We start from the raw sequence: 12,677 nt of genomic DNA, 5'->3' as shown, positions 1-12,677 counted from the left end.
AATATGTGGGAGTAGAGACTAATTTACAGGAGAAATTTAGAAGAAATTTTTATAAGGATTTACCAATTTGCAATCGAAGTTAATAACGTTTTAAAGTAAGTTTTGCCTTTAAAAATCTTTAGAAATAAAGATATCTCTTTCAGAGAATATCATTAGCATTACTTGCTATTTTGTTGTTCTCAGTAAACTACTTAAAGTCAGTGTTCTTTTCCTGTCAAATCCCATTATGATGCATCTAATTACTCACAGAAACCCTATACAGTTGTTTTCTCAAGATTAAATGCAAATCCAGTGTGCTTTGTGGATTCCTAGAGATCTCTAATAATATCATAGCCCTGGATACGGTGACTTGGGAGGTAATTTATTGAAGTCTCTTCAGTGTTCCCTGCATTTAGAGATACAGTTACAAAGCATTGCCCAGAGAGTTTTTGGCTATTTTTCTTCTCAAAGTAGAGATTTCTGGACTTTTGAGCATTCTTAACAGAGGTTGATGAATAGCGGAGGGATAGAGATCCGCTGATTCCCACCCCCCACCCCCCACCAAGTTAATCAAATTGATAACCTTCTTGAATTTTAATTAGAACCTAGAAGTTAAGATATATATATATATGCATGTACCTAATCGGTGTATAACTCTCTTCTTCTACCTAGATGATGACCCCTGAGAGCAGGGCCGTGCTGTGTCCCTGGTAACATAGGCTCCAGCTCATATCAGTACCTTGTGTATAGTGAATATTATGTGTTCGTTGTGGTTAATGGTTATTTAAGTATCATTCCTGTGGGTAAACCTCAGGAACTTTGTTTACCTACTCACCTTCCAGTTCATACCTTTTCCCTTTGGGGGCAGGGCACTGATTACCTTCGTGTTCCCTCCTGCCATGTGCTCAGTCAGGGAAGGGATTTTCCATAGCAGGATAAATCGTGGTTAACCTTAGCTGATCATGATAATTCTACTCTGATTTCCAGGGGTTCCATTAAGCATGGGTCTCTAAAGCACTGCTAGCCAGAGAGACCTTGAAGGAAGTCTAGTAGGTTTCTGGAAAAGAAAATTGCCTTGCTCTTAAGGCAAGAAGAAAAGTCTCTTTGTGCTTCTGAATGTGGTCTGCCTGGAACAGCAGTAGCCACCTTGGGGGATAATGAAATGGGCCTGTATAAGAGAAAAATCAGTATACTGTCCTTAAAGAGGCAGAGTGGCAAGGTGGAATAGGCAGGCATTTTTGAACGTGATCAGCCAGCCTTAGTATATTTCAGTCTCCTTTGGTTGAACCTGGCAGGTAGGCTAACGAAAACCTCTTTAATACTTGGCTGTTAAGAAGATAGAAAGTCTATATATTGAATAAATGGTCTAAAAGTCACAGATTAGAGTAACATGAGTTATCCATTTTCCACTCCTTCTCCCACCCCCACTGCCCACTTCCCTCCTTTCCTGTTCAGACATCCTGGCCCCAGCACAGAAGACTCTTGGATCTGGTCCTGATCAAATGGATGCAATTTTTAATCAGGCTTCATGGACTAATAGGCACTGGTGCAGGTGTCCACTGTTTCTATTTCAAAGACAACAGGAAGCGGAGACTGGTTGAGGAATCCTCCTTGATGGATGTTTTGCCAATTATAAACTTTGTGATAAGAGCTCAGGCCTCATTTCTCAGGGACACGTGAGTTTGGGGATGATTCCTCCCTCCCAAGGCTATTATTGACATTTTGGGTCAGAAGATTACTTATTGCACAGGGCTGTTTCGTGCATTATAGAATATTTATCAGTGTCCCTTACCTCTACCCACTAGATGCCCATTGTGACAATCAAAAATGTCTCCAGAAATAGCCAAATATTTCTTGGGGGGTAAAAGTATCCCCCACTTGAGAACCACTACGTTAGAGATAAAGGGTTATTTTTTGTAGGTGCGTTTGTCCTAAGACTCAGGTGAAAGAGAGGGGGGAAGTTCTAACTTCCATTGCCTTAACTGCTTCCTCATATGGTGAGAAAATACAATGAATTACTAAGTTTTTCAAACTGGTCTTTTCAACCGTATGAAGAACCTTTAGATTTGAGATGTTTTGAGCTGACATATAGTTACTGCTTAAACTCCTTCAACCTTGAAAATCAGCAAACTAAAAGTTAGGATTTAAAAACTAATGTAATTCTATCTTCAAATGTTAAATAATCATATATTTAACAAACAGCCTCTGATATGATGATGATAACTGTCTTCGTGGTAAGGCTTCACTTTGCTAATAAATAAGCCAGGATTTCACACTCTGTTTGAACTTGGGAAAAGTCTACATGTAAAGACAGTTCAGATGTGAACTGAAATGTTGCCTGCATAAAATTCTGTGCATGGGGCAAGTTGATTGGTTCCAATTTTATTTTTAACAGCAAATGTTAAATAAAATATTACAGACCAGGGCGTACAGTAATTCCTTTTGTGAAAATGACAGAATTCTTAACATGCCTCTGATTTAAATGTTGCTGTCTATTTCACACACAAGCAAATGGAGGCTGTCTTTTCTTTTTGACATGCATAGCATGTGTCCTGTATATAGTAAATAATGTTTGAATGAGTGTTGCCAATTTATTGACTCCTTGAGTGAAGTCAGGTGAAGATTTAAAATAAATGCAAACAAGCATTAAAGCAACTTTAAAGCAGTAAAGATTCTACAGTTTGCATCAACTAAGTAATGTGTAGTGACTTGTGATAGCTGTGGTCATCCTTTGCTCTGCCCACTACTACCCTTCCGGTTACCAGGTATGTTAATTCAACCTTTAAAGTAACTTGATTTGTCTGTCTCTACATCCTTACTGCTATTTCAAGAGTCCCAGCCACTGTCTTCTTTTGCCTAAAAGAAGACACTCATCAATTTATTCTCCTCTTCCTCCAATCCATTTTCCACTTCAGGAAGCCAAAGTACACTTTTAAAAAAGTGAACATTTTGAAACACTTAAGTCACCTCCCCAGGTTGAAACCCTTCAGTGTGTTTCTCTGGTCCTTGGGACATAATCCAAAATCCTTAGTCTATGGTTCATGATCCTGGACCTCTGACTGCTGTTGGCCTTGCCTTCCCTCATCACCTTAACTTTTGCCTCTCTTGTTTTGCCAAACTCATGTTCCTTCAGATCCTTTAACTTGCTGTGTTCCTTGCTATCTTAGGGTCTTGAAATTGCCGATTCCTCTGCCCGGAATCTTCTCAGCTCATACTTTGCTTGGATAATTTTGATGTATCTGTCCAGCCTCATCAGACTGACTATCACTTTCTTAGACAGCAATGCCCTGGGCCTCTCGCCTCGAATCAAAGTTTGGATCCCCTTTACATTTGTTCTTTCTTTTGATACTCTGTTTTCCTTTCAGAGCTCTTATCACAACTTGCAGTTACACATTTGTGTTTTTGTTTAAAATCTGACCTCACCAGATAATCTCCACAAAGTAGGTGTATGTGTCTTCTCTAACATATGACCCATACTTAGTACTTGCTCAGCACATAGTATAGGTTCTTGGTAGTGATTTTAGTGAATAAAGTTGAATTCACCTTGCAAGATGGCAATATATCAGACTAACAGTATAAGTTTATATTACATTACCCTCTTTAGGCCTGGGATAAGCATTTAATGTTGGAAGAGAGAGGGAATGATTTGTTCCTGCTTCCCATAGAATGGCATATTGGGTAGCACAGAGCCATACCTGAGAACTGGTGACTGGACAGGGATGTACACTCATACATGAACGATTTCTCCTTTGCCTTATAGACAGGAAAACAATGAGCAAAAAGTGTTTAGGCAGATTTTCAGGCTATCCAGAAGTAGAAAAGAAACTCGAGGTATTTAAAAAAATTATTTTTTTTTTGCTTTAGAGTTTGTTCAGATTGGTACATATCATGAGTCATTGCTGCCTAGTTTTTTGGCCAATAGGATTTCAGTATGCAGTGCACCAATATAAACTCTTGGATTGGCTTAACTACCTCTGATGTCACAATTTCCCCATTAGGAAGTCACAGTTTTCTTGAAATAACATTGTACCAATAACAAATCTTGTTATTCTGTTTCATTATGAGAAAGATAATCTACCAAAAATAAAAATGCTAGAAGGAGCAAGATAGAAGGCCTTTTCCATTTATGTGCTTTAATGATCTACTGCCAACACTTGAAGGTAGCTTCTTGACTTTCTTTTACAACGGATGGTTTTTTTTCTTCATGTTTGTCAGTTAATAGGCAAATGGAGGAATGAGCCTACTTAGAATTACTCCTTCAATTCATAGTTCTGTTTCATCTCGACTGTGGAGGCTTAGTGTCTTTCTACTACTTAGCCTTCCTGACTCAAAAGGAAAAGCCATTTGGACAGCCCACCTGAATATAACGTTTCAGGTGGGAAATCAGAGTATATCAGAATTAGGAGAGAGTGGAGTGTTTGGGAATCATTCTCCTCTGGAAAGGGTATCTGGTGTGGTGGTACTTCCCGAAGGATGGAATCAGAACGCTTGTAATCCTATGACCAATTTCAGCAGGCCTGAGCGAGCAGACTCTTGGCTGGCCCTCATTGAAGGAGGAGGCTGTACTTTCACACACAAAATCAACGTGGCAGCAGAGAAGGGAGCAAATGGGGTGATCATCTATAACTATCCAGGTACGGGCAACAGAGTATTTCCCATGTCTCACCAGGGAACGGAAAATATAGTCGCAGTGATGATAGGCAACCTGAAAGGCATGGAACTTTTGCACTTGATTCAGAAAGGAGTCTGTGTGACGATCATCATTGAAGTGGGGAGAATGCACATGCCCTGGCTGAGCCATTATGTCATATCTCTGTTTACCTTTGCGGCTGCCACAGTGGCCTACCTGTTCCTGTACTGTGCCTGGAGACCTCGAGTGCCCAATTCTTCCACCAGGAGGCGAAGACAGATAAAGGCAGATGTGAAGAAAGCTATTGGACAGCTTCAACTGCAGGTGCTCAAAGAAGGGGATAAGGAACTAGATCCAGATGAAAACAGTTGTGTTGTTTGCTTTGACATATACAAGCCTCAAGATGTAGTATGTATTTTAGCTTGCAAACATTTTTTCCATAAGGCATGCGTCGACCCCTGGCTTTTAGCCCATAGGGCATGCCCCATCTGCAAGTGTCACATTCTGAAAACTTAAACCCAGAGAATCTCCTGAAGATGTAACTGAGTCTTACCAAAGGTTACAATGAAGATGAATTCTCTTTTAGCGCTTTATGTAGAGAGAAAATTCAACTGCAGCTTGTCTACGCAAGTACTAAAGAGGGTGACATTTGTGTACTTTAAAAATAAAACTCCATATCATCTCCATGTATTTGAGCTTGTTGTTTTTCTAGTGTTTTGTTATACATTTTTGCCTTTATCTAAATAAGGATGTTAGTATACATTAAAAGCAATTTAGTCTTGATTTTGAAATTACAATGATGGTGACATCGATGCCACAGAGAGTTAGTCATAATATTTTAAAGTTTCTTTATACTCATTTTTATACTTTGCTTCCATATGTTTAATTTTTGATATCTAATAATACTTCTGTTCAGTAAACTTCATTATAGGTTTAGATCTTGATTTAATTTTCCATGGTTAATTTTATTAATACCCAGAAAATCTGGTTGCCAAAGCTATTGACTGGGTGGGTAATGTGTTCCAAATAATTATTTTAGATGGTAGCACTTCTGGTTATGTATCTAAAAATATTTTAAATTACTATAGGCCTAATTTAGGGCAGCATTATAAAAAAAAAAATCACCTTTGTTTGCCAGAGCCCTTTAAATCCTAGCATAGTGAATCGGCTATGGTTGCAGATTTTCCTTCTAGAATTGACTCTAGTAAATGCTCCTCTTAAGATGGTGGTATGTCTCTATTTGGGACGTTTTGATAATATAGACCTAGAGCAGAACTGCAGTTTTGTTCATTTGCCTTTCCAAATTGTATCTCTTGCCTTATTTTGCCTCTTCCTTTTTTCTGGTAGATAAACACCTGTATAATGATGAGAGGCCTGAAGATGTGGGTTTTGTTGTTTGGATGAAAATCTCTCTGGATAATATTCTAAAGCATTGATGTCCAACTCCAATGGTAATTTGTGAGTCAACCCACTGTGTGCCTCACTGTCTTTTTTAAAGAGTGGGTGTGTGGAAATCAGATTAATGGTCTTTGGGAAAGAAAATCGACCACTGTGAGCCAGAGGTGTCACATCAATGTTTTTTTCTTTTACTGCCACTTTGTGTTGGGCCTTTAGGTACCATTACTCCTTCCTCTTTTTTTTTTTTTTTTTTTTTTTTTTTTCCGGTACGCGGGCCTCTCACTGTTGTGGCCTCTGCTGTTGCGGAGCACAGGCTCCGGACAAGCAGGCTCAGCGGCCATGGCTCACAGGCTCAGCCGCTCCGCAGCATGTGGGATCCTCCCAGACCGGGGCACGAACCCGTGTCCCCTGCATCAGCAGGCGGACTCCCAACCACTGTGCCACCAGGGAAGCCCTCCTTCCTCTTTTCTACCTTGAGCTGTCACGTTGTTGACTGATATTTCATAAGAATACACTAGCTCCCGTAGTCCTGGTGAGACCCAACCTAAAGTGTCTCTTAGTACCCTATGCATAGAGGTCAGAGACATTTATGTCCAAGGTCAAAATCCTTGGCTTTGGTTTCCTAGCTGGTGAATAAGAACTACTGAGAGATACCCCTGAGAAAGCGTATGGCAGTGCCAGTGGCTGCCCGTATTTGTTAGTTCACATGTCATTCTTTGGCTTTGAAGTCATATTGTGCCATTGGCTGAAGTGTAGCAGCATATAGGCAGAACTGACAGTGTATGCGGTGTCTTCCACCAACGATGTTTGTTGATTTTGGCAAACTTTTTGTTAAAAGCATCTATGACCTTTAACAATCACTGCTGTCAGTGGTTAAATTTAAGTGAGGACCTTGAAGTTTTTCTTTTTAAAATCTATAGCTACATTTTTGATCAAAGTAAATTGTGCTAAACTAATATTGCTATATTTAATCTTTTCCCCTGTACCCGTCCTCCTCTTCCCTCAAAATATTGTGAGATTACCAACAGATGTCTCTGCAGACCCAAGGTCTGCAGAGAAATGAGATTAGGCTTTTTTGTCTTTACTGCTGTCATCCCTACATATAATCAATGTAAGAGTGAGGGTAGTGAGGCTGAAGTAGTTTAACGGGATGCCCTGCTTTTAAAAGTTAAATCAAAACCAAACCTGTCCAACAAATTTCTGAGCAAGCTTTATTAAATAAATTCAGTTCAAAAATTTACATGATAGATAAATTTGCACTGTGACCAAATGTGAGTTAAAAACAGTGTTACTTGCCACTTTTATCCCATATCTGGTCATAGTGCTAATTTTTAATTATCATTCATGGTTTTGAAACTTGCCATTTTGATACAGATATTTACTTCACTGATTGTGAAGGAGAGTGTTAATCGTATGGTCTTTCTTGCATATGCTTTCAGGTTTTAAAATGCGTTGCATTATACAATTTTTAATATCCTTTAGTTTAACGTGATACCAGGTAACATTACATGTAGTGGCTCAAGGATTGAATCCATCCTGTAACAACACTGAAATTACCCATAACAACATTTGAAACAGTCAAGCCAATAAATGTACAGCATGCTCTAAGCTCTTACCTAATTGGCCATGTTGTCTTTTATGTCATAATCATGCCATCCAACAGTAAGCAGTATGTAGAGTTACAGTAGGGAGACTGGGATTTTTTTTTTTTTCAATCTAAAGTTTTTCTCTTTCTGTGAAAAAAACATCTGAAACTCATAAGACATCTTTAAGAATTTCTTACAAAAACATGCTGGAAGACAGTGGAACTTGTTTTCACCCAGAAGGTTTTTTTCACTTTAATATTTTATGTTGATTGTCAGCAGATGTGGAAGCCACATCTTTTTGTTGGGTTAGTCCTTCAGGCAGTAAGAGAGAGATGCATCTACTCAAGATGGGCGCTCGGAGAAACGATACTGCCTCTTCCTGGCTCATGAAATTCAGTTTCCTTTGGCTGCTTAGCCAGCACTGTTGCAGAGCCAGAGCTGTTTGGACTGCATACACGAACATATCATTTCACGTTGGGAATCACATGTTGTCAGAGTTGGGGGAGACTGGAGTGTTTGGAAGAAGCTCTGCTCTCAAGAGAGTGGCGGGAGTTATCGTGCCTCCAGAGGGAAAAACGCAAAACGCGTGTAACCCCGGTACCAGTTTCAGCACATCGAAGAACTCGGAGACGTGGCTCGCACTTGTTGAACGGGGAGGCTGTACCTTCACACAGAAGATCAAGGTGGCCGTGGAGAAGGGAGCCAGTGGAGTGATCATCTATAACTTCCCAGGAACTGGCAATCAGGTTTTTCCCATGTCTCATCAGGCGTTTAAAGACATCGTCGTGGTGATGATTGGTAACTTGAAAGGCATGGAGATTTTGCATTTAATTCAGAAGGGAGTTCGCGTTACAGTCATGATTGAGGTGGGAAGAAAACACATCATCTGGATGAATCACTATTTTGTCTCTCTTGTGATCGTCACAACCGCTCCGCTAGCGTATTTCATCTTTTATCATATTCAAAGACTTTGGGTAGCAAGGATTCAGAACAGGAGATGGCAGCGGTTAACAAGTGATCTCAAGAAAGCATGTGGCCAGCTTCAACTTCGGGTACTTAAAGAGGGGGACAAGGAAGTAAGTCCAAATGGAGATAGCTGTGTAGTTTGCTTTGAACTCTATAAGCCTAATGATACAGTTCGTATTCTGACTTGTAAACATTTTTTCCACAAGAACTGCATTGACCCCTGGATTCTAGCCCATGGGACGTGCCCCATGTGCAAATGTGACATTCTTAAAGCTTTGGGGATTCAGGTGGATGTTGAAGATGGAACAGAATCTTTGCAAGTTCTAATGTTGAATGAATTGCCTGGTATCCTGTCACCTCGTGAAGAGGGCACAAATAATGAACTTCCTCCTATGGGAAGGTCAAATAAAGGGACGCACGTGGAGGAGTGTCCTACTTCTCAGAACGATGGCCCGTCTAATTCAGTAGCAGCAGACGTTCATCCTCCACCTTGACAGCATGCCCTTTGAGGAAGTGGATTAAACCTGTCTGTGAAATCAGGTCCTAAGTACAAACAAGCAGTTTGTCTGAAGTGTGGTCTCTGTGTCTTTTTTTTTTTTTGTTACTTCGGTAGTTTTCTACATGCTTTGTCCAGTCTCAGAGACAGAAAAAAAGTACTAGCAGGATTTTTTTTCCCCCGTTTTTCACCTTTGCTAAATGTAACTTTTTGTCAGTGTGTGTTGCTCCTGTGAGTATATATGTTTATTTCTGTATGCACATGACCAAGGACGAACTTTGCTTTTTATTTTTTTGGCCACAACATGCAGCTTATGGGATGTTAGCTCCCCGACCAGGGATCGAACCCAGGCCCCCTGCAGTGAAAGGTGCCAGGTCTTAACCTCTGGACCATCAGGGAATTCCCAACCAAGGACAAACTTTATTCCCTAAATTTTTGTGTGTGTGTGTATATATATACACATATATATTTATATGTATATATATATATATGTATATTGGGCTTTATTTTGGTAAGAAAATTAACATATTTACACATTCCTTATATTACAGAAACTATCGATGAAGTTTGAAAAACAAATTACCTTTTATTTACTAGGAAGAATAAAATTTATCTTTTGATATTTATAGTACAGTATACTAATTTTGAGGTCATTGTGCTGTGTTTTCTTCATTCTTGGCATGAAAATTTTGTTGTATAGAATTTTAGTATTTTGACAAATAGTTCTGTTCAACCATGAGTACATCTTATGTGATCTGCGTATATATAATGATAGAAATTTTAATAAAATACTAGCACTCCTTAAGTGAATAGGAGCGATTTCAGTGCCCAGCATTGCTTATCATAATTGTTACATGTTCATAATGTATAGAAAGACTTAAGTGAAGAATTCCTATATTTAGTAATTGTGTATTTATTTCCCATGTGTCCCACCCTACTCCCTAGCAATTAAATAAGGCACTTTAACTATGTCATATTATTTTGTAGATAAGTACCACAATGTAGAAGTTATTATGACATATTGGGATTGTTTGTTTTGTTCACTGTATTCTCAGGATGCAGCACAGTGCCGGACCCTCAAATATTTGAGTAAATGAATAATTATTATCTTTTAAATAATGTAACTATTATGTGTTAATCTGAAAAACTGGACAGTTTTATCCCAGTCATACAAAATAATGGGAACGTAATCCTGAAAATTTTCATCCCAAATCGCTTTGGAAAATATAGAAAATTACAGTTTTCAGCCCAGAACTCAGTATTACAATTTAGCATGTGTAATTTTAACAAAGGGCTTTGAACTCTCCAGGGCTGACACAAGGATTTGATTTCTTGTGCAACCCTAGAGAGAGCTTTATTAAGAGGAATTTCGTGAGTTGCTCGGTGCTAACAATACTGGAATCCAGAGACTGGCAGGAGGGCAGTAGTTGATTCTAACTGCAGTGCCAGAGAAGACTGTTTAAAGGAGGAAAGACATTCCTCGAAGGCCAGGGAGAACTGAGACACAGCACAAACTAGGCAGACGGCCAGATGGGAGTGATGCCTTGCTTGGTAGATACGGGGTTTTTTTTTTTTTATATCCAGCTGTGAAGAGGTGTCTCAAGAGCTGCTCTTTGAAGGACTTGCATAGCACCAAGGCTGCTGAAGGATTTCGCAGGAACACTCTTTCATGTGTCTTTCTGAGTTTATCTTCAGAGTAGAGTCCTTTCCTGAAGGTCCACAGATCACACTGAAGAGACAGGACATGGAGGACCCCGTGGGAGCCACATCTGGTAGGATTTCCAAGCCAGAATAAGCTGTCATTCTCAGACTGGCCACTGTTGGCATCTCTGCCATGAGGGGCTGGCAGCTTATAGGGGTGGCTAGACTGACTTTCTCCGGTTACCTGCTGGAATCATTGGAGCAATGGAAATGAGGGCATCTGGTCATGCTGGCAGTCCCTAAGCCCAGGGTTCTCAGGTTATTATAGTTCTGTGTACTTTCAGCAGGTTCATGTGGGATACGTGTTCCATGATAGACCCAACACTTGAGGAATTTACTTGCTCTTCACACTGACACCAACGTTGTTCTTTCCATCCTTCCTCTGCTCTCTCGTTGCTTTCTCCTTTTCTTTCCCTCCTTTTCTTCCACTTTGTTCAGCATTGTCAATCTTAGACCTGACTTTAACCCTCATGTGTAAGAAATTCGCATGTAATGTCTCTTGTTAATGTGAACATCAGACATTTAACACAGTGTGCTTGTGGTCTTGATTTGAGAATTTTCAACAGATGTTCTTTAAAGGATAGTTAGAATCTGTGTTTGAAATGGGGAAGGAAAGCTCACATCAGTGAACTTGGGAACTGTCATTGCTGAGTGCCTACCAGGTAGCAGGCAGTGGACTAAATTCTTTCCATAGCTGTTTCTTATGTCAGAACAAAACAGCCGTTTTAATCCTTGTCTTTAGAATGCTGTAAACAGATCAATAAACCACTTTCACTCTGGGTTTAATAACTAGAACCTGGAAATAGCACTGCTATGTCAAATGTTAGGTATTATTCATTGTAATAGATTTTTACTTATTTTGTGGGCTACACCATTTTCTCTTGTACCTAGTGATGCAAATGTATTTTGCCATAATGGCATGGGGCTATAATATGAATTATTTTGCCCCCAATACCAGTGTCATAATGGATTTCCCTTGCATTTCTCCTTTGTATATATTTTTGCATTTCTCTGGTAATTGATTCCCCCTACTCACCTCGCTAGTTAGGGGTTTCATACTCCTTATAAAAATTAAACTTTTTTCCTTATAACTGGGATAAATTGGATTTACTATCTACTGAAGTGAAAATGATTCTAAAGCACTTGACCACTGATTGGGCGATGCCATAGGTGAAGTTAGCTGTATAGTTCCTCGTATTATATGACACTACACTGATCGTATTCCTGTCTCTTGCTATAGAATTGTTATAACGCAGTTTTCCTGTAGAGATGTTGGTCAGCCATAATATTTACAATAATGTATTTCAAAGGATTTAGTGAGCCAGGATCTGGCATTTCTGATGGTATTTAAGCTTAGTATATACAGTTAAAGTGTTTTCTCCTTCTGTAAAACTCACTGGTTTTTGAAGCAGCATGCGGGAATCAAGTGGGAGAAAGGATCAGCATTTGAAGACGCATTGAAGTACAGAGGAAGCCTTCACACGTTGAAACTGCGAAGGAGTCCATTTAATGGCAACTCCATGTTCCCACTCCATCATTTACTGTGAGCACTGGGGTTTTTTGGGTTTTTTTTAGAATTTATTTGGTTTTGTACTTCATTTTAAAAAACGTTTAGTGCTCAGTAATGAAAAATAAGGATTATTACAATTACTGATACAGAAATATCTTAAGATACATACCTGGTTTTCTAAACTGTAAGAACTTTTTTGGGGGGGTGGGTGGGTAATGTACTTTAAGTTGGAGAGGTGATCTGGTCCCTGGGCACAGGTGTTAGAGTTATTCCATCACAATCTCTCCAAAAAACGTCCCTTTTTAAAATAACTACACCACAGCTTATAACACCTCTCCCTGCAACTATGCTGTCATCTTCGTCAGACCTCCAAGATATGTGTTCTTTGACTTCAGCTGCTGATAGGAATTT

At 39.5% G+C, this 12,677-nt stretch overlaps 3 protein-coding genes across 15 annotated transcripts in view; all 3 read left to right on the top strand.

The window, feature by feature from the left end:
- CADPS2 (calcium dependent secretion activator 2) overlaps positions 1-12,677 on the top strand; it is a 492,820-nt gene that overhangs the window by 128,124 nt on the left and 352,019 nt on the right. The gene's annotated exons all lie outside the window — the stretch shown is intronic.
- RNF148 (ring finger protein 148) lies at positions 4,071-5,304 on the top strand. Its single transcript, XM_065884224.1, has one exon. It carries the CDS (start codon positions 4,214-4,216, stop codon positions 5,123-5,125), a length of 912 nt encoding a protein of 303 aa, XP_065740296.1. The 5' UTR covers positions 4,071-4,213; the 3' UTR covers positions 5,126-5,304.
- RNF133 (ring finger protein 133) lies at positions 7,926-9,053 on the top strand. Its single transcript, XM_065884159.1, has one exon. It carries the CDS (start codon positions 7,926-7,928, stop codon positions 9,051-9,053), a length of 1,128 nt encoding a protein of 375 aa, XP_065740231.1.

Source organism: Phocoena phocoena, chromosome 9 (assembly GCF_963924675.1).
Source record: "Phocoena phocoena chromosome 9, mPhoPho1.1, whole genome shotgun sequence".
Lineage (NCBI taxonomy): Eukaryota > Metazoa > Chordata > Mammalia > Artiodactyla > Phocoenidae > Phocoena > Phocoena phocoena.
Note: the sequence above shows the minus strand (reverse complement) of the source record. Positions and strands in the feature narration are given on the sequence as shown.

Excerpts from the sequence above, each read along its gene's own strand:
- RNF133 (XM_065884159.1), top strand. The coding sequence starts at position 7,926 with ATGCATCTACTCAAGATGGGCGCTCGGAGAAACGATACTGCCTCTTCC.
- RNF148 (XM_065884224.1), top strand. The coding sequence starts at position 4,214 with ATGAGCCTACTTAGAATTACTCCTTCAATTCATAGTTCTGTTTCATCT.